This window comes from Austrofundulus limnaeus, unplaced genomic scaffold, assembly GCF_001266775.1.
Source record: "Austrofundulus limnaeus strain Quisiro unplaced genomic scaffold, Austrofundulus_limnaeus-1.0 Scaffold20, whole genome shotgun sequence".
NCBI lineage: Eukaryota > Metazoa > Chordata > Actinopteri > Cyprinodontiformes > Rivulidae > Austrofundulus > Austrofundulus limnaeus.
Genome location: NW_013952422.1, coordinates 1,608,007 through 1,629,646, shown reverse-complemented (window position 1 = coordinate 1,629,646; position 21,640 = coordinate 1,608,007). Strand labels below are relative to the sequence as shown.

Below are 21,640 nucleotides of genomic sequence, written 5' to 3'. Positions count from 1 at the left end.
GAAATAAACATTTGAAATATATGAGTTTGTATGTAATGTATGAATATAATATACAAGTTTCACTTTTTAAATGGAATTACTGAAATAAATCTACTTTTTCATGATATTCTAATTTTATGACCAGCACCTGTATAAATAAACTGAATTGAATTGAACTATTTGGGAAAATACTGATGACAAAAACAGGGATGATTATTAATTTAAGTGACAAGAATTGGGTTTATGAGTAGAAAAACATTTACCTTTTACATAATCAAACCCAATCATTAAAGAAAGACCTCATCAACAGTTATATTGTATGAGCGATTCACCGCAGTCCTCCTCCTTCAGCCGTGGGATGTAACAACCTTTGAAAGCACAAACGAGAGGATGTAGCAGGCCTTGTGGCAGCCTTTTGAAGTAAAGGCGCTCATGCAAAGACTGACTGTAAATGACTGTCACCCCTGCGGCGTGCACTCCTTGCCCTGCAGGCAGAGGGATTGCACCTGCATCCAACCAAGGAACTGTGCTGGCACGGCCTCGGTGACCTCCGGTCTCCAGGCAACTGCCTCGAACTGCAGGAGATGTGTGTGTTTTCTTTTTTTGAAACTTCCAGAAGTCACAAGCTTAAAAAAAAAAAAAAGGAAAACCAGCCTGCTGCAGGCCCCTTCATTAGCAAAGTGAGTTGTTTGGCTTGTTAGATGGTAGGAAGAGGAAGAAAAACAATCTGTTTATCTTAACCTCTAGGAGTTGCTCCAAAGACAACTTTTCTGCCTCAATCTGGCAGCTTTATGCCCCTAAAATGTAAATAAACAAAAGACATTTCATATATTTGACTAAGAAATACTTGCTAATGACAGGTTTCTGTAAACTTATTAGCATTTTCATCGGTGACACCTCCAGAAAATGTTTTAATTGGTCCCCAAAATTAAAGAACTTCAGAACGTTTTAGGGAATGACCTCATGAGCCGGCGATGATTTTTACTTCCAGCGGGGTCACTGGTGCCCACCTCCATCGGTCACTCTAGAGACGGGATGTTCACGAACGAGCTGAATCTTTTGAACGGCTCCTTACGACGAACAATAGGAACCAAGTTGCGGGCAGTAAAGAGCCATCTTTATTTTTTTTCCATCGTCATATTTTTTTATCTTTTCATCTTTAACCACAAAGACAATCCCGCTTTGAAAATATGCAGAGTGGTGGAGTACAGCAGCTCATGGGGCAAGGTGGAGGGGTTTACACCTGACAAAACACACGTTTCCACCAATATGATGATGATGATGCTGTCAGGTGTGTCATTTTATTTATTTTATTTATTTATTTACTGTTATTTTACCAGGCAAGTCCCATTGAGATCTCAGATCTCTTTTTCAAGGGAGGCCTGGGCCTGAAGGCAACCTATTGTACATGTTTTTGTGTTGTGGGGGAAACCGGAGTACCCAGAAAAAAACCCACGCAAGCACGAGGAGAACATGCAAACTCCTCACAGAAAGACCCCAGGTCCAAACCGGGGATCGAACCCAGGACCTTCTTGCTGTGAAGCATCGGTGCTAACCACTGAGCCGTCGTGCCGTCATGTGATGATGCAACACATTCAAAATTGAACGACTCCATGAAGCGAACAAATCTGGACCCCTTCGAAGAGCCATTTATCCCACTGTGAGAGGCAGGGGACACCATGCTCAGGTGTCCATCACAAGGACACATAGAGATAAAAAATGCAAAAAAACAAAAAAACAAAAACCATGCATTGGAGTTAAGTCAAGTGGTTCCACTCATGGGTTGAATAAATATTAAAACAACTTTCACTTTAAAAGAATCTGAAAGTTGCTTTATTACTAAGCTCTGAACCACATGACTTAACTTGGCTGAGTAAATCCAACACATCTGTTTTTCTGAGTGACATCTGGGGACAAGAGGTATAGCAATGAAACTAAAATGCAGATTTTTGGTCTGTTGGAGGAAACCAGCAAGAAAACCCAAACATTGGTTCAGGATTCAATCCTACAAACGTCTCACTTGTTTTCAAATTAAAAAAATAAAACGAGACTCATGAAACTAACTTAAACCAAAAAGTTACAGTAAAAAAAATAAAGATGTTCTTCCTCACTGTAAAAATGAAATGTTGGATTTACTTAACCATGTTATGTGACCTGGTTCCACTTAACTGAGTTGAGTAAATTCAAAGCAATATACCAGATTTTTAACCAAAGAACATGAGCATGCTGCTTTGAATTTACTCATCTCAGTTAAGTGGAACCAGGTAACACAACGTGGTTAAGTAAATCCAACAATTCATTTTTAGAGTGCTGTGTGTGTGGGTTTCTTTCCACAGACCTGAAACAAGCAAATTATTTCAATTAATAATTGTCTTGATGTTAGTGATTATCTGTGTCTCTGCAATGGACTGGATGTCCAGGGTGCCCCCCACCTTTCCCACACTGACTGGTGAAAGCTCCCCACAGCCCAGAAAGGAGAAAAAAGAATGGAAATTTAAACTGTTGGAGGTTTAGTCACAAAGACCTCTGCAGAGATTATACAGCTTAATCATTTTGTTCACAAATGATTTCTTGTCTGTGGAAGAGAAAAAATGTTTTGTAACTTAAAGCTTTTTTTTGTAACCACTTTACATGAAAACATAAAGCTGATTTGCTCATTTTAAATAAAAACTATCAGCAAAGACAAACTGTATATTTAAGTTGAATTGTTTCCACCCTTTTGATTCAATAAAGTTTCTATTATTTTAAATTATCCCAACAACTTCTTTGTTAAATTGAATTTATCTTAACATCATTAAGGTTTATTATATAAAATAAAAGTTGACTCTAGACTCTTTGTAATGAGTTTTAATAGTAGCTACACGTGTTGTAAATGCGTTCTGGACCACCCCACCAGCTTTAACTTTAATTTCCTGTATTTTTTTTATTATTGAGTCACTGCTCCAAACCGACCGAACCTAGCTTTTAGAACCGAACATCATCTTACCCGCTTTGCAGGGATCCTTATAATCGATCAGGTCGTGTCGGGGAGGAAGGCTCGTGTCCTCCGCGGGTTCTCCATCAGAGCCGCTCAGAGCGCACAGCAGGAGCAGGAGCACCGGAGCCACGTCCATCTCTGACCATCAAATAAGCCCAGGAGGAAACAGCTGAGAGGTGCGGATTGTCGGAGGAGTCCAGGGCTCCATTAAAAAAAAAAAAAAAAAGAAGAAGAAAAAGTTCCTTGACAGCGGAGGGTTTTTTTTCCCATAAACAGCACGTCTCCATGCAGCCGCGGTGACGCGTGCGCAGCAGGCGCGTGCAGCGTGCACCTGCAGACATCAGGGCCTACATGTTTATTGTGCCTAATTAAGTGCTAATAGTCAATTCAGATTATCTGTGGTTCCGTTTTAATGAACTCAGTTACATTTGAGACCACATGATGAACAGAGAAACCCCCCAAAGTATCATTTCATAAACAAGAAATTGCTTTAAACACATTAGGAGTGTTTTTTTTCCTTCGTGGGTTACACCAGCATCCAGCCCACATGCATGTGGAAACACTGACTCATCTACATTTTGGAGCTGAAATATAATAAAAGCAGAGACTTCCTGTAAAAATCGGTTTTAAAGGTGAAAAGTAATGACTTACAGAGCTGAGCTCACCAAACACCAGGATAAATTTTTTTTAAATAAATAAATAAAAAAAGCTGAAACTGCTACTGCTTTGTTCATTCAAATGATGAATCATCATATTCCTACTGGTTCTGATACCGGTCCAAACGAACATCTGTGTTAAAAACGACAATCAGAGCAGTTTAAAACTGTCATCAAACTACCACATGCTGTTTCAAAGTCTCATTTTAAATGTTAATATTCAAGTGCTGTAAAGCACGTTAAATTAAACTTGATCAGTTATGGCAACAGAACCTCAGATGGCGTGGATCCCTTAAAATCTAATATTTAAAGCTGTTGTTTAAAGCATGACAAAGCTTCACAACTCATTAGATCTAGAATGTATCAACTTTAACTACAATTACAGAACTGAGTGCACATTCTTTCACAAACAGAGTAAAACTTTAGATTTATTATGATTTTTGAAGTCTTAAGCACAGTAAAACTATCTAATCTGTCACACTTAAAAAGGGACTCAGACTTAAACAGAAACCAACCAAACTCTGTCCAACAGTTCCCAATTGGCGTAGGCTTTATTAAATTATAACTATTCTTTTCCAGTAATATGAGCTTTTACATTATTGATAGCTAAATTAGTCTGATGATCTATAAACCCATCCATCCATCCATCCATCCATCCATTCTCTTCCGCCTATCCGGGGTCGGGTCGTGGGGGCATCAGCTTCAGAAGGGAGGCCCAGACCTCCCTCTCCCCAGCCACTTCTTCCAGCTCCTCCGGGGGAACTCCAAGGCGCTCCCAGGCCAGCCGAGAGACATAGTTCCTCCAGCGTGTCCTGGGTCTTCCTCGGGGCCTCCTCCCGGTGGGATGTGCCCGGAATACCTCACCAGGGAGGCGTCCAGGAGGCTTCCTTACCAGATGCCCGAGCCACCTCAACTGGCTCCTCTTGACGTGGAGGAGCAGCGGCTCTACTCTGAGTCCCTCCCGGATGACCGAACTTCTCACCCTATCTCTAAGGGAGAGCCCAGCCACCCTGCGGAGGAAACTCATTTCGGCCGCTTGTATCCGGGACCTCGTTCTTTCGGTCATGACCCAAAGCTCATGACCATAGATGAGGGTAGGAACGTAGATCGACCGGTAAATCGAGAGCTTCGCTTTCTGACTCAGCTCTCTCTTCACCACGACGGACCGGTACAGCGCCCGCTTTACAGCAGACGCTGCGCCAATCCGCCTGTCGATCTCCCGCTCCGTTCTTCCCCCATTCGTGAACAAGATCCCCAGATACTTAAACTCCTCCACTTGAGGCAGGACGACCCCCCTGACCCGGAGGAGGCACTCTGCCCTTTTCCGGCTCAAGACCATGGCCTCGGATTTGGAGGCACTGGATCTATAAACCACTGAGGTAAAAATCATTCCTTAACTCAAATAATGAACATGGTTGAGCTGATAAATCACAACGAATCCAGCTTTAAACTGGAGTTTCAGGCAGTTTTTTTTTTTCATATAGCTATTTAAAACCAACTATTCACATTTATATTTGTATGAGTTTTTAATAAATTAGTTGAAAAGATGAAGCGTCTCTCAGCTCCTCTGACTTTCAGATAGGCCCATTTTTCATGTAAAGGTTTATTTCTAAGCTTTGAGACTGATGATATTAGAAATGAGTCGACACATTTAGGATTAGGCTCAGATATGCCATAACTTCAGTTTTCACAAGAAGTTTTCAGTTCTACACATTGAATGCAGATATACTGTATGTGAAGAACAGGTGAAGTGTTTTCAATAATTCGCAGAGTTCATGCTTGGACCACTGTGTGGCGCTGATGGATAAGGTCCAGAATCACCTTCTACAGAACTGAAGAGAACAAAGAGAAGCCTGTCCAAGAAGTGTTTCAAAAAATAAATAATAAATAAATAATTAAAAAAACATTTCATCAGTCAGATGAAGGAAAATAAAAAACTCACCAACATGTGTGTTTTTATTATCATTCACACTGGTAAAGTGACTGGAGAGTGAGGGAAGATCCTGAGACTCCCTCCTCCTGCTGATGTGGAGCTGCTGCAGCTCAGATGGGACTTTAATCCAGACAGAGGAGCACTTGATGCCATGGAGATCCCTCTTCACTGGATGGCCGTCCACGCCGGAGCGCTCTGAGAGAGAAGACGAGAGGAAAACTTCATCTGGATGATTTTCATAGTGATATTTCGCCTCACTTTGGTCGTCTTAAGCTCAGAGTGATGTTCCAGTTCTGCAGACAGACCCAGCTCTTTGTGGAACTGGGAATCCTGGTGGGGATCCTGGTGGTCGTTGGTTCGGGGCAGGTTTATGAGATGAAGGAGCCGGGGTCATCCTGCTACGGAGGATTTGACCTCTATTTTGTTCTGGATAAGTGAGTTCTGCTGTTTCACCTCTCAGGAGAGGACGTTTTACACTGAGTTTGATGTAAACATATTACAGATAAATATATGCAAACCTTCCAGTTATAATTCAAACTGTTTAAAATATCTGTACTGATTGTAGTTCTTGACAAGTATTAGATTTGAGTGTTGTTAAATATGCAGATTCATAAAAGAAAAATAAGTTTGCATTTGAAGCAGTTTACTGTAATAGTGATTTGCAAAACAAAAATAGTTTGGGGCAACAGCTGAGTTTAAATCATTAGTTTTTGAAATCAGTCGATTAGTTTGAGCTGCAGAAAATATCAATAAGTAGAGAAAAATGTCCTGTGGAGTTTGCAGAAATCAAAAATTCTGCGAGATGCTCATAAATTTCCAAACAAGTAAAACAAAGTTGTTTCAAACTTGAAGCACTGTTATTCCTGTACTAAAAGCATATCACCTGTCACCATCTAGACTACTTTAAGATCTATTTATTTGAGCGTTATAATTTTGGGGGGTCAAATCCTAAAAATAAAATTATTTGAAATGTCATATCTTGCATGATATGTCAATGCTTGAAAAATGTGTTTCAAATGACTCTACCACTTCAAAGTTCAGCTCAATATCTGTAAAATTCAGGGTTCAAGATCTTTTTCTGAAGGCTAAAGTCAGTTAGCTGTGGCAGCCACCTTCAATTAGTTTGAATTCAAGAATTTACAAATGAACATTGGTGGGCAGCACTAATCTAAAAATTAGTTCCACTAGCCCTGAAACACCAACTCAAATACTATAGGTCCCCTAATTTTAAACCACTAATGCACTGAAAACCTTAGTGAAAGCTAATTCTAAAGCACTAAAATAACCCAGTCAACCCATGAACATTCTTCAACAGTCAACATGAGTCACATATTGACATGTTGCTCTCTTAAGACTCATCATTGATATTCCACAGCTGTATTTGTGTTCACACACTGTCAATATGTCACCTGGTAGATAAGTGACACATATGAACAAAATGTGTGACAGTTTTCACCCTTGGCTGTTAACATTAACGTTGATCAATAACATTTAAAGACCTCAGTTAGTGCTTCTAATTTTAGCCTAAATTTAGCAAATGCTAATCCACTAATACATTTTTAATTAGTAAAAGCCCCAAAGCACTAATCACTAATTAATTCCCCTATTAGTGCTTAAAGGGAACTGTGCCCACCACTGCCGATGAACATCTAAATATTACTTTCCATTAAGTTCAGTTGAGATATTTAAATGAGATATTTTGCTAACAGTACAAACTAATGCGCACAGACAAGTTAGTATTTCTATCTTTATAGAGCTCTTCATTGATTTTCATTCATTTTCAGTAATTTCTATAGTCGAACCCTGAACCCTTTACCCTAAACCCAGACACAAAAATGGAGTTCCAACAAATTAGGATGTCTTTGGCCCCCATAATGACTCCTGAAACAGTCTTAAAAAGGTAACAAATACAAAAGTACAAACACGTTTTGTGTTTTGCCATCTTCACGGGGACTTTGCATTGATTTCTATTCATTTTTCTTTAATTTATATTGCCTAACACTTACCGGGAACCTAAACTCCCCCTCAGTTCAAAACGTCATTTGAAGTTATGGGGTCTGAGGGATTGCTGTATATTTTGGGGAAATGGGCCTACAAAGTCATGCTAGAACACAAACACACAAACACACAAGGAAAATCATAATTTTGTCACTGTCATCGGAAAGCAATAATTATCCCTAATTCTCAAAACATCTAATGCGCATGTTAGTATAATTTAATGAAATCATCGTTGTGCAACTTCCCTCATCAAAAACAAAATCAGATTGCTCAAGTCTTTGGACAAGCAACAACAAGGAACAATAAGTTTTAAATTACACTCTTATGATGTTAACATGAAGCTCCAGAGCAGGTTATTTGTCACACGCTCCGACGCAGATTTAAAGCATGTTTCTGTCCCTCACTTCTTCATCTGCCATGTGTTTATGCAATATGTGAAATGATAAAACGCTCTGCGGGGACGTCTGCTGTCAAACTGCAGCCGTAACTCTCTGACAGGAGCAGCTTTCCGAAGCAGAACCCTTCCTCCATCAGAGCCAGATGTTCCAAAGATCCGGGCGCTCTGGCTCATCTCTCCGCTCAGACTGCAGGATAAATGAAAACATGAGGAGGAGGAGGAGAAGTCCGGTGTGGGAGGAGGTGGAGGCTGTTTTAGGCCCAAATTTCCACCAAATTACTGGCATCGACTTGAAATGTTTGTGCTCCTCTGCTGATTTGTTTGTCGAAGCTGCAAACAAACTCTGGACTCAAAGGAACACAACAGAACCCAATGATGCTTCCATTTAGTTTGCCTCCAGATAAACACATGCATTAGCTTTTTTACCTTTAAATGGAAATGATTTTTCAAAAAGTTCCTTTTTTGTGCAAATTTATAAAGAAACAATATGATTTCTTAAGTGATGAACACAGAAACAACAAACTTTCTTCCTTTTTGTCCTTAAAATTTAACATTTAAGTTGGGTCAACATAATAATTTTGCTTTATTTCAACAGTTCTGTGAGCTGAGTCTGATTCATTGTATCTCAGCGGGTCAAATTCAATTTCCCTGCCAATTATTATTCCTATTTTTTTTAAATTGGCTGCCACAAATAGGTTTTTAATTGTTTTTCAGGTCTGGCAGTGTGCAAGGTTATTGGAATGAGATCTATTACTTCGTGGATCATCTCGCTCACAAGTTCATCAGGTGTGCTCACACACAGCAACCAATATCAAGAGAAGAAAATCAAACGGCATAGCAATCTGAGGTTTTATTTGTAATTATATTTCTGTTTAGTCCTCAGCTGCGGATGTCTTTTATTGTGTTTTCAACAGAGGCACGGATTCTCATGGCTCTAACAGAAGACAGGTGACTCAAACACACTGAGCTGTTTTTTAAATTAGATTTTTGGAGTCATGTTTTGTTGTGATCAGGGTATTTTTTTTCTTGTTTAATGACCAGAGATAGGATTCGTGCCGGGCTAGAGGAGCTGAGCATGGTGGAGCCAGGCGGAGACACCTTCATGGATAAAGGACTTCATAAAGTAATTAAATAAATGTCCCCCGCCCAACATTTTGGCATTAAAACTTTTTAAATGAGGCCAATTTAAATTCAAAGCCACTGACGCCTCAAACTTTTCTCTCCAGGCCAGTGAACAGATTTACTATGGGACTGGTTATGGTGAGCAAAACCTCTTCTTTTGTTTTTATTTGAATGAACTCAAAATGTTGAAAAAGGGCTTTTTGATTTTATTGGACAAACTCTTTGCTACACAACTTCTTTGCCCTTTAGGTTACAGGACAGCGAGCGTCATCATCGCCCTGACAGATGGAGAACTGAGGAAGAATCAGTTCGATCAGGCACAACTGGAGGTGAAAGAGAAAAACAACAAAAAAGGAGCATTTCATCCAAAAATCCAGTGATTTTAACAACAAGTCGGTTATTAATCCTTTTAACCGACTGTGCTCGTGGCCACGCCCTATCAGCAGTGAGAGAAAATGCCTTTAAATACATCATTTTTTAGCTTTTTATTCAAATGAATGTCTTGTTCTGAATCAGGCCAGCAGAGCCCGTCAGTTAGGAGCCACTGTGTACTGTGTGGGGGTGAAAGACTTCAACGAAACACAGGTAAGTACTGTTTATTACCTAATAGTTAAATTAAACATTAATTCAAATATATATTTTATATATTATACTTTTGGCTCATTTATTTAACAGCTGTCCACCATAGCTGACAGTAAGGACCATGTTTTTCCTGTGGATGATGGATTCCAAGCACTGCAGGGTGTCATTGACTCGGTAATCTGGATAAAAAAAAAAGACAATTAAATCATCAAAAGCAAACCGTAACCTTGTTTTTTTTCTGTTAGATCCTGAAGAGATCATGCATTGAGATCCTGGCTGTAGAGCCCTCCAGCATTTGTGAAGGAGGTAAAGAAACATAAACACATACGTGTGGCAGAAGCACTGAAATGATGCACTCAAATTTGCAACATGTAGCAACACTTGATTTCCTCTTTTTTTTTAAAGAAACTTTCCAGGTGGTTGTCAGAGGAAATGGTTTTCTTCACTCCAGAGATGCGGAAAAAGTTCTCTGCAGCTTTCGCATCAATGATACAATTACTTTGAGTAAGTTTTTTGGTGATTTTCTTTCCAACTTGTTAAGATTTATGTGAAACAACAGTAACATACCTGTAGCTCAGAACAGACGTACTGTTCTTCAGCTCTAAGTCAGAGGTCATCTTTCTTAGCTTGAAATCTGCTGCTGAAATGCTCCGAGCTCCTCAGAAGAGGAATATCTGAAAAGGAATGTGGTTCTCACCAGGGATGAGCTGCTGTCTTTTGCACACGTTAGACCTTCAACAAGCCAGGACAAATAAACCACAAACGCTCCCTCATTTTTCTTCACACACAAAGAGGAAGTCCAGGAATTTGATAACAAAACATTATTTTCAGGCTTAAAACTTCTGAAGTTTTAAAAGTAGAAAAGGAAAAAAAAAATCCACTGCATCACAGATTTATTCTGTCTTTGCACCAAATCTATGATTCTTTGTGTGTCCGCAGTGAAGAGGCCTTTAGTGGTGAAGGATACGTACCTTCTGTGTCCGGCTCCTGTTCTGGAAAAAACTGAAACGTGAGTAAATTCTGTTCACGACATGAAGCATTGTGCCAGGGTCTCACTCAGTCTTGTCTGTCATTGTAAACAGGGCTGATCCTAGCAAATTTAGCATCTTAGGCAAGATTTCAGGTGGCCCTTGTGCACTTTTCTGAAACTCACTGTCAATTTACACATTTACATTAAATAGTTCTGTCTTTGATATTATTATTTTTCTTTAAAAACCAGGTTGTCCAATTAAACTATTTAACAAAAAAGTTTATTTGACACAAAACACCAGAAATCTACCTCATATCTCCCAACATCTGCTGACAGCAACAAGGAACACCTGTTCATGTTAACGAGCAGCTGTGGACTGAAGCAGTTCTAAGGGGGTTCAGGGGTATACTCCCCCGGAAAATGTTGTAAAAGATCAAGTTAAAACTTTGTACTTTCCAGACATTTCAAGAGCATTTTACTAAAATCTAGTGATTAATAAAACAAGACAAAAATCAGTATTTTATGAATGTAAACACTGACAACCAGACTCTAACTGGACTTTATCTGAGATCAGAACTGAATCCTTACTTCGTTTTCTATTTACACACTGAGAACCAGTTAGTCTGACCATACTGCTGCATCATACGATACTTTTATCATGAAATATCCTCTGCACCATATAACCTCACAAAGTATCAATGTTATTCAAGTTCAAGTTATCTTTAATATCCCGTGGGGCACTTTGTGTTTCAGCCAGCAGGAAAAAAAACATTTATCAACAATAAATACAGCAAATACTATGAAGGCTATCATGGTATAGGCAAATCATAACCACTACTCAACATGAAGTATTTAAAATACTACATACATACAACAATCAACATGAAGTATTTAAAATACTACATACATACAACAATCAACATGAAGTATTTAAAAGCACAATAAAAATGAATTCTTAAATCTGTTGGTTCTGTGTCCTTTTAAAGTAAATCTGCATCCTGATGGTAAAAGAGAAAACTGTAAACAGAGGCTGGTTAGGCTGTCTGAGCTTTCTTAAGGGATCTATTTCTGTGGAGAGTAGATATATAGTGAAACACTAGCAATTTTGTTGCAAAGACTGAAAATGTGGTCTACAGACTAAAACAACTATAATCTGATAAAAAAAAAGTTATGAAATACTTGTTCACCCCCAATTTGTGGTGCCCCATAGCTGGACGACACCCTTTGCATTTGCCTGTACTTCCTGTGCCGTGGGCCGGCCGCAGCTGCAACAGAACTCATGTAGAAAACAATCAAACACAGATGTAAAACAATGACTTTAAAATGCAAAAAGGCAACAGTTAATAATGGTTGTGTTTGAGAAGTGTCACGTTAAATAACTGTTTTGTCATCTCTGCAGGTCGGCCACTCTTTATGTCAGCATGAATAATGGCCTCAGCTTCATATCCAGCTCTGTCACTATTACTGCTGTCTCTTGTGTGAGTACAGAGGGGATACAAATTCACTGCCTGATGGAGAAAAGTGGGCAACACAAATCAAGATATTTGTTTTTAAGATTGAAATATTCTGACATTTGCTACAGTTTAGATCTGTCAAAACGACGTTTGCATATTTCAGAGCTGCATGTATGCATGAACTGTACTGATTACTGAATGTGGGCAACATGTAACGTTTTGGTTGCAGTCTGATGGGACCATAGTGGGAATCTCACTGCTCATCCTGCTGCTGCTGCTCACCATCGCTCTGCTGTGGTGGTTCTGGCCTCTCTGCTGCACCGTGGTATGACTCAGCATAACTCAGCTGAAGGACCAAAACAAAAGCTTTCGCACAATAAGACAGTAATAAAAAATGCAGTTATTCTTATTATTATTGCTTTGCAGGTGATTCACGAGCCACCTCCTCCAGTAATGGAGGATAGTTCTGTAAGTTTCTCTTTTTTTAGTGACAAATATAGATCATCATTGAAATTCACCACAAATAAACACAATTCTCATCTTCAGGATGACGAGGACGGTTTTCCAAAGAAAAGGTGGCCCACTGTAGATGCATCATACTATGGAGGCCGTGGAGTCGGGGGCATCAAAAGAATGGAGGTAAGTCAGAGAACAAGAGAATAAATATAGTAAACATCATTCAAAGGCAGCAAACTTTTATATAAATATGGAAAATTATTTTATATTACAGCGTTATTATTACCCGGCAGCATCAGAAGTGTGTTTTTATGGAAAAGACTTCACTATTTAAGTGTGATTTCTTTAAAAGTGGGTTATTATGTGGTTACATGCTGGTGGTTTAAATAGTCACATTTGCACAAAATGTCAAAAAAAAAATCAAGTCCAATAATGTAAATGAGAACAAAAAATGACTAAAACATCAACTCATCCAGGCAGGAAGTTAAATGCTAAAATAAAAAAATAAATTCAGCAGCTTTTAATAAATGAATTCAAATTTAAAAAAAGCACAAAGTGGAAGAGCAAAAGTGATTTAAAACATTTTATTGGATGAGCTTCCAGAGGGGAAAAGAAATAAGAAGCAAAGCGAAAACAGGAAATCATTTATACACTGCTCAAAAAAATAAAGGGAACACTTAAACAACGCACGCTAAGTCCAAGTAAATCAAACTTTTGTGAAGCACATTCAACTCTGTACATAACAAAGTACTCAATGTGAATATTTCATCAAGATCGGGAGTTAGCGTGCGTTGTTTAAGTGTTCCCTTTATTTTTTTGAGCAGTGTACTTTTTTCCACTTCAGGTTAAATTCCTTGTATTCAGGAGGTATTTGTTTAGTTTAGCTGCTGTAATCACTAACTTGGTATTTCTCCAATGTTTCCTCTTCTGCTTTCAACAACTGTTTTTAATTTGATTGTATTTCCTCACATGTGCAGCCCAGCTGAGTGAGGTATCGATGCACTAACAGCTTGTCAGCAAGTCTCTCACAGAACTGACTTGATTAACAGAGTTTATGTGACCTCATTGTTGGGCAGGGCTGGGCGGTACCAGGTAAATACAGGACTAGTATCACCGATGCATTTTACTTGAAACGTCATGTTCATTGAATAATTTTGTGATTTTGCCTTGTTGATTATGATGAAACACAGGACAAAAATTTTAGGCAAATAAAATAGTTTTCTCTTAACTAATTAGTACAATACAAAACAGTGTAATAGTATAAAAAAATAATAAAATATCTCCACATTACCCACTACACACAGTTTGTTTAAAAAAAGTCACTAGTGCAAAATAACACATCAACAAAAAAATACTTTATATTACACATAGACACAACAAAAAGGACTGCAGTGTCTGAACTACTGATTTATTTTTTCACTTTATTTTACAAAAAGACAGTTCGTAGTGCAAATAAGAAGCAAACAAAAGTATCAATGTCATCACGCTAGTATTGATCTGATACCACTTAGATCAATACCCACTGTTGGGGCAAGTTTTCTGTTCAAGTTAAAGTTTACTTATGAAAAAAAGTTTTTTTTTCTTAGTTAACCTTCCTGTCTCAGAGTTAACTCCTTGTGTTTTTGGTTATTTTACTTCCTTTCTCTATCACACCTGGTTTCACTTTCTAATCTGCACACCTACTTTTAGTTTCCCACCACTGCTTACAACACTGCCACGGTTTAAAGTTTGCCTTTGTCTGACTGTGGTCTTCGTTTCAGCTGTGGTCTCCAAAAGCTCCCATTTGGTGGAAATGTTATAAGCAATTAATATCTTACCTGTTGTAGATCAGACCTCAGTTGGAGAAATGAAGTTTTTTTTCCCCCTGCTTTTATTTTTCTATTTATTTCCAAAATTAGGTCCTTCAAAGTTTCATCCGCACTAGTGTAAACTAACAACTGTTCATAACTTTAACACTAAACTCCACTTCTTAATATCTGAAATATCTTTATAAGACATTTTTCCGCCCTGTTTCTTGTTAGTTGGAGTTCTTTTAAACACCCCTTGCAGCATCTTTACTGTCAGAATAAAAAGCTTATTCTCACAGTCTACATCTGGTCTGTGGCCTGAAGTCTAGTAGTTCATTCCTACACTACTTGACAGACATAAAAAAAACCAAAAAAATACAAGCATGTTTTTGAACTTTGTAAAAAAGACACAGCAGCTGTAAAACAAAAAAATGCAAGCTTAAAGCAGAACTTGCACACTCAGTACAAGAGGATTCAAATCAGCTCGCTGCAATCGAGTAGTGATAATTGCTACAAAATCAAAGCTTTGCCATTAACTGGTTTCAGGTTGACGGCAGAAATATGTGGTAAAAGTTGTTACAGCCTTTAACGAGTCGAAGGGAGGTGATGAAAGTTGGCAAGGAGATCAAACGGCAGGACTACAAAGAGGTGCAGGAATTCTTGAGTTGAGCACGCAAGTCCACGCCGGATGAAAGCGAGTCACTTTATTGTTGTGACAAACTGTGAGCCAGAGAGAGTTAAAGAGGGGGCCAGCTGGACAGTAAACTGCAAACGCTGCAAAAATACTTGTTGGAATCAAAGAGACGAGAGGTTTTATGGGTCCGAGCTGGAGTGAGTTATCTATTATTGCTGAACAGCAGTTCATTAGTTGAGATAGTCTCAGATGAAAAAAAAAAAGACAAAAGAGGAGTCTTGGAGGAGAAGCAAGCTTCAGTAGATTTATGTACAGAATCAGAAAATAAAGTTGAAGATTTAAATCCTACGTGGTGCTAACAGTTCTGGATCATGGGTCTGAGTGACGATGGTTTCAAATAAACAGAGGTCACCCGGTTTGAGTGAAGTGCTCCTCTGCAGACTGGCAGTGCAGCCTGTGAACTTGTTACAAAGCTGCCAAAAACACACATAATCCCAAACACTGCAGCGGAAAGTATGCGGAGCTTCATTTATGCGTCTCTCTCTGCCAAGTTCAGGCCTTTGTGGTGCAGTAGCTGACAGGGAGTGAAAGTGAATAACGAACCTTCAATGTGATGACGGAGCTGGTTTAACTCCTGGGGTTCTGACTCGCACTTCAGACAGAACCTGAGTTGAAACATTTACCTTTGACTGGACAACTTCTTTGTGTCATGGCTCCACGGCTGAATCATAAGCTTTTATGGTGCGTTCACACCAAGAGCGTTTTGAGCGGCAGGAGCTGCCAGTTTACATGCAAAGTCTATGGCGAACGCGCCTCAAGGGGTTGTGCGTCGCGTCACGCGCGTTATGAGCGGCGCGCAAGGAAGGCGGAAGGGGCGCAGAGCGTTTTCCGTGCATGCGGTGCTGCAGAAGCCGCCGCCGCCCGAGCCGCCGCCAGAGTTCAAATATCTGAACTTTTCGCCGCTCGACGCGTCTCCCACTGAAAACCTAAACAGACGGACTGGAGATCTTTACCTGAAATCGACCATGTGCAGTTGGATTTTTTGGCAGGATTTATCAGCACCGATGTGGATCAGCTGCTCGGGACCAAAAAAAAAAAAAAAAAAAAAAGAGAGAGAAAAAAGTCCGTCAGCTGGCAGCTTCTGGAGTGATGAAACTAACCGAACAAATTGCCTCTAAATCATCTGGTGAGTTAATTATCTGCTGTGCGCAACGTTCGCTTGCTTTTTAGTAAAAAAATCAAAGCCATTTTCTTTTACTTTATCTTTATTTCACCCGCCGAGGACAAGCTCCTCCCACACCTCGCTGCTGCCGCTGCTTGTTCTGGTCTGAACACTAGTGCGTTCTTCAGAGCGTCCAGTGAGAGACGTTTTGCGCTTTTTGGCCGCTCAAAACGCGTTTGGTGTGAACGCAGCATTATTGTATTTTCAGAGGCGGAGCCAGAGGGGTGGCCGGGGTGGCAAGTGCCACCTCTGGCACCCGATGGGCCACCTCAGGTGCCACCAGCAAATAACTGACAAGTGGATGGGGATCTTAGATTTGTATTTGCATTTAGATTTTGTCAAATATTGTTCTCTGATACTACTAGTACTACTGTGCTATATACATTTTTAGCTGTGTATGCTTAAATTAGCATTAGCTTAATTAGGGATTAGAATTGGCAATCAGCATGTGATCATTTTTAGCTGCTCCACAACAAATTTCATCTTAGTAAGTCTGAAAATGGCTGAATTACAGCATTTTAAAGTTAGCTGTGGTAGCCATCTTGAAGTTTTGATTAGCATTTAGGATCTGTTAAAGACTGTTTCTAGCTACTTGTATGCTAGTCTTCAGCTTTGCATGTTTAAAAATGGCTGAAATATAAGTTGTGACTAACATTCAGAATGCTTTTGATCAGTGGTTCCCAAACTTTTTATCTTCTGACCCACAAAATATTCATGGCAAAAACTTGTGACCCCAAATATAACTGGTCTTAGTCCATGAGCTTCGTTGATAACCCTAAAAACACAGGCTTTTTGACAATCTAAACAGCTTGTACACAAATATAAATACTCATTTTTACTTATTTTGTGTTTTTGTAAAAATTATAGGGAAAATATTACATCAGCAATTATTTTATACCCTTTAAATTGGTTTCTGGAGATTATCCAAGGTGCTTCATGACCCATAATTGGGTCCCAAGCCCAACTTTGGGAACCAAAGTGCAGTGGTTCCAAAACTTTTCAGCTTTTGACCCACAAAATAACAGTAACAGAGACCTGAGCCCACAACTATTTTTGGATGATAAACATTTGTATCAGATCAACTAAACATGGACATAGTAACAATATTTATATACTACATTTATCCATTTTAAATACACAAACCTCACTCCTTTGTAACAACTAAGGCAAAAATGTCATTAATTCAGAAAATCTTTTCAGGACCCCACCTTGATGTTTTGGGACTCCACTTTGGGTCCCGACCCCAATTTTGGGAAACACTACTTTTGATGATCACAAAATATTCAGCTCAATATTTAATAGTGTAGCTCTGCTCCTGTGTATATTATAACAAAAAAATAAATAAAATAAAAACCTCCAGTATTTTACAGTAAAAGCTGATGCATGAATAGAATTGTGCTCATCTGGATTTTGTGTTACAAACTTCTGTTTGGGTTCAGGTCCGCTGGGGAGACAAAGGCTCGACTGAAGAAGGAGCCAAACTGGAAAAAGCCAAAAATGCTCGAGTGGTGATGCCGGCCGAGGAGTACGATCCACCTCCACCTCAGCCTTACTACCACAAACACAAAACCATCGGGCCACAGAAGTGGTACTCTCCCATCAAGGTGCTTCACATGCTCCAATTCTTTTTTAATAAAAACAATCCTGTATTCTTTGGCACAATGTATTCTTCTAAATTCCAGTTTCTTGCAAATTATTAGCCATTTCTTTTAAACTTTTAACCCAAACATACTATTTTTTGGCAGCCAGAGAGGTTTTATTGCCAAAAGCCTTGTCCTAAAGCACAGAGTACATGTGTCATATCTACAGATGTTGCTTATTTTATGTGCTTTAACATACATCTGGTGTCTTCTCACAAGAAGTGAATAAATGTGTCTGCTCCAGTGCCTTTTGGGAATGACGTCTTATCAGGAAATAGTTATTTAAGTTCTGCTTCCTCAAATCTTAGTCAACTGAATGGACTGTAATAAAAACCAGACATGAACTAAGCTGACCTCTGAGTATGGAATCTGTTGAGTGGGTCTTATTTTTTTAAACTAAATACAGTCTTTTTTAGCAGTATAAAACTTCTGGAGATGTTTGCATGTCTGAGTCTCAGTTTACCAAAATAACCTGTTTTTCATTTCATGACTAATACATTTGCTCGTCTTTCAAAAGAATTCTGGTTGATGCAAACTTGGCTGTTATGAGTTATTTTTACATGTATGCTGTCGTCTGCGTTTCTGCAGGGAAAGCTGGACGCTCTGTATGTTTTCCTGAGAAAAGGCTACGACAGAGTGTCTGTGATGAGACCATATCCTGGAGACAAGGTGAGACGAGCATCGACTCATCAGCACGTTCGAGATCAAACATTTAATAAGGAAAACAATGTAAGGTTGTAACAGAAAAATAGTAAAAATATATTCAGATAAATAAAAACTGTGTAAATAAAGGTTAAAGCAAAGTTTTGTAACTAAGGTTTAAATTAAAAAAAAAAAAGAAACCAGGATAACATTTTACTTGGTGGCATAACAGTGGTAATTTTATAGATGTATGGAAGTCCATTAATGCCACTGTGATGATTTAAAAAGTCACTACAAGTCATAAAATGGCCCACCAATGTTTATTTATGAAATGGTACATATATAATAGTTATGTCTTAGTATGTAATATTTAAAATTTAGCTTGTCAAAATTATAACTGCTCTGTTTATGACTCAGCGTAATGAGACGATTTATCACTACTAATAAATCATGACTTAGCATGCTATGGTTAGTTAGCATCTAACAATAATAATTCTGATGAAGTATCTTGGTATGAGAAAGAATCCCATATTTATGACCTAAAATCTCAAAATTAAGATTGAAGTATTTCATTATGACGAGACACCAGTTCATAGTTTTGGATGGTTAGTCATAGTGAGGCACCAAGCAAAACGAGGAAATTATTAAGAACATCTCATATGAGATGTTAAATCATTATTGTGAGATATCTTATAAATATGAAGGTGCATCATAATTACTAAGTCATAAATATGAGATTATTTATGAGATGGTATATTATTTATTAAAGATTATGCTATAATTTTTAAGTAACTAAGTTGCTTTTATGAGAAACTAGTTATGACTAACATATATTTTTAACAAAGGGGTAGAAATTGTATTTCCTATTGAATCTGATAAATATTTTAAAATATCTTTAAGGAAAATATAAAGTACAACAGTGAGGAGATTAAGGAGAAACTCTGGTCTGGAGAAAAGCTCCTGCCTGCAGAAGTCATTAGGTGTAAATGCTGCCTGCCTCTTTCAGTTCCCAGCGTCTGCATGAAGGAGTTGGCAAAAACGCTGTTTTCTTTTATGACATTCAATAAATGAAGAATGTGCTTTTTCCAACCAAACTTGCCAGTCGTTTTGCCACAGGAAATTTCAAAAACGAGTCGTGCCTGGTTTCTTTTTGTTGAGATTTTGCTTCTCTTTGCATCTCCAGTTGCACAACGTTCACATTATTTTCTGCTGTCCTCACAGGGCAGGTGCATCAACTTCACCCGGAGCCCATCCTCCCCTCCTCCCTGCTACCCCATCTACAACCACCCCTCCACACCTGTCTACACTTTGCCCCAAAGGAATCAGCGCCGTTCGTCCGACGGGGACCAGGACTTCTACTTGCCCCCCTCGCCAACTTCAACTTTACCTCCTCTACCCTCCACTCCTCCCCCATCCTCCAGCAACTCCCCCTGGTACACGCCCCCTCCAAACAGAGCCTTGCCCCCGACCAACGCCAGCCAAATCGTGGATCCCCCGTCTCCAACCGGCTGTCTGCCGCCTCCGCCTCTGAGCCCCACTCTTTGTAGAGCGCCTCCTCCTTCACGGCCCCCGCCACACCCCAACCACGAGGATCACTGACGAGTCAGAACCACAAATCTGAGGATTCAGGTCTGAAACCTGAAAGACCTTTTGACTGTATTTGTACAGAGCTGAGCTGTTTCCTGCTGCAAAACTAAACTAATCCCTCGCTGGCTTCACTATATCACTCACTACACATGCAGCTAACTTTTGCCAAAACAGCTAATATAAATTCTACCATATTTCTACGATAACTTCGTGCACGTCTCAGAGTTGCTGCTCACGTTTCTTAAAGTGTGGGTTGATCTTTGAGTTGTGTGTGTAAACTACCAAGTACCATCACAACGGAGGCGATGCAGCAGCCAGAGTTACAGACTGCAGATCTGGGATCAGATTTGTTCATGCCTTAATGATGTGCAATAAATCAGTTAAAAATAAAGATATTTATTCTTTTGATTGTGTTAGAGTTCATCAGTTGCGTTTTATTAGAGGACAAAGGCTCAATTGGATTCCTTGGTGAGACATTTTAACAGTGTGTTAAAGAATCACCTGAACTTTATTAATAGTTTTGGTCTTCTTGATTTGCACCTTAAATGGAAGCAGTCGTGTTTGAAGTGATGTTCAGTCTAATAGTTATCAGTGGTTAGCACCTCATCAGCAGTGGCATTAGTCATAGAATGTGGGTCATGGAGAAAGAGGCAAAAATAAGTGTTTTTTGTGTGACATCATTTGTTACGTTTGTTGTTTTCTTCAACTGTACAATGTTTGTGTTACTATAGATCAACGTGCATTGATCACGGATAAACTGTGTATTTGCTGACGCTGCTGAATTCACCCGTCCTTTAGGTTTTGAGTGAATTCTCAACTGATTTAAAGTGAAAACTGTGATTAATAGGTAGACCTTGGACCTTGCAATGGTTTGGCTAGACCAGGGGTGTCTAATCCTGGTGGGTCACTTTCCCGTGTGTTTTACTTGTTTCTCTCCTCCAACACACTTGATTCAGTGATGAAGTTACCTCTTCAACTTCTGCAGAAGCCTGTTAATCACCCGTTCATTCAAACCAGGTAAGCTGAAGCAGAAGAACTTTTACCCACGAAGCCATTTATTTTTGGCCCACTAGCAGGTGCCCTGTTATCTAGTCTGTAGTCTTCTTTTACATTGTGTACAAACTCTGTATTTCCACTGACAATCATTACATCCATTGGCCCAATGACTATATAAGGGGCAGTGGAGATTTCACTCACGGTGCTTAATTTATCTTTCAATTATATTACGATTAAGAAATACAAGCAACTACAAAAGATATTTAGATTAAATTTAAGCACACATGTAGATTTGCACACTTTTTAAAATCACAAATCGTATTTTATGAAATGTCCCATGAGTCCTTGCTGCCTGAGCAAACTTTCTCCAAGTGCACGGGAAACAAACAAACAAAAAACAATGTGGACCTAACCCTCTTTTTGGCCCTCTTGTGGAAGAAGATTGGGCACCCCTGTTCTAAGACATGCAGGATGGTGGCCCTCAAGGACCAGGATTGGGCAACCCTTGGCTAGTCATTATCCCAGCCTGGATGAAAACCTTTGCCTCTTTCTACATATCCGTGCTCTATGACTGATGTCAAGGTTGAGGAGGTATTGTTAGACAGAAA

The 21,640-nt window shown here is 39.2% G+C and overlaps 2 protein-coding genes across 4 annotated transcripts in view; one reads left to right on the top strand and one right to left on the bottom strand.

The window, feature by feature from the left end:
• LOC106514493 (bone morphogenetic protein 1) overlaps nucleotides 1–3,174 on the bottom strand; it is a gene marked incomplete in the record, with an annotated part of 16,844 nt that extends 13,670 nt beyond the window's left edge. For both annotated transcript variants that reach the window (XM_014003787.1, XM_014003788.1), the window contains 1 exon segment: nucleotides 2,966–3,174. In XM_014003787.1, the coding sequence (XP_013859241.1) occupies nucleotides 2,966–3,092 (127 nt within the window).
• A 2,379-nt stretch (nucleotides 3,175–5,553) lies between these two features.
• LOC106514491 (anthrax toxin receptor 1) lies at nucleotides 5,554–20,442 on the top strand. Of its 2 annotated transcripts, XM_014003785.1 has the most exons (18): nucleotides 5,569–5,979; nucleotides 8,655–8,726; nucleotides 8,817–8,888; nucleotides 8,982–9,063; nucleotides 9,167–9,200; nucleotides 9,312–9,391; nucleotides 9,579–9,647; nucleotides 9,738–9,818; nucleotides 9,890–9,950; nucleotides 10,050–10,148; nucleotides 10,584–10,653; nucleotides 12,014–12,092; nucleotides 12,298–12,393; nucleotides 12,495–12,536; nucleotides 12,615–12,707; nucleotides 17,607–17,771; nucleotides 18,396–18,476; nucleotides 19,671–20,442. In XM_014003785.1, the coding sequence occupies exons 1-18, from the start codon at nucleotides 5,828–5,830 to the stop codon at nucleotides 20,046–20,048; spliced, it is 1,806 nt and encodes a 601-aa protein (XP_013859239.1). In that variant the 5' UTR covers nucleotides 5,569–5,827; the 3' UTR covers nucleotides 20,049–20,442. The 2 variants fall into 2 exon arrangements, with proteins under 2 accessions (XP_013859240.1, XP_013859239.1); XM_014003786.1 differs by lacking the exons at nucleotides 17,607–17,771; nucleotides 18,396–18,476; nucleotides 19,671–20,442 and adding an exon at nucleotides 13,502–13,849 and having other exon boundaries at nucleotides 5,554–5,979.
• Nucleotides 20,443–21,640: the final 1,198 nt, after the last annotated feature.

Coding starts and splice junctions, on each gene's coding strand:
- LOC106514491 (XM_014003785.1), top strand. CDS start 5,828: ATGTTCCAGTTCTGCAGACAGACCCAGCTCTTTGTGGAACTGGGAATC. Junction 8,727..8,816: donor CTCGCTCACAAGTTCATCAG/GTGTGCTCACAC, acceptor ATTTCTGTTTAG/TCCTCAGCTGCGGATGTCTT. Junction 12,394..12,494: donor GGCCTCTCTGCTGCACCGTG/GTATGACTCAGC, acceptor ATTGCTTTGCAG/GTGATTCACGAGCCACCTCC.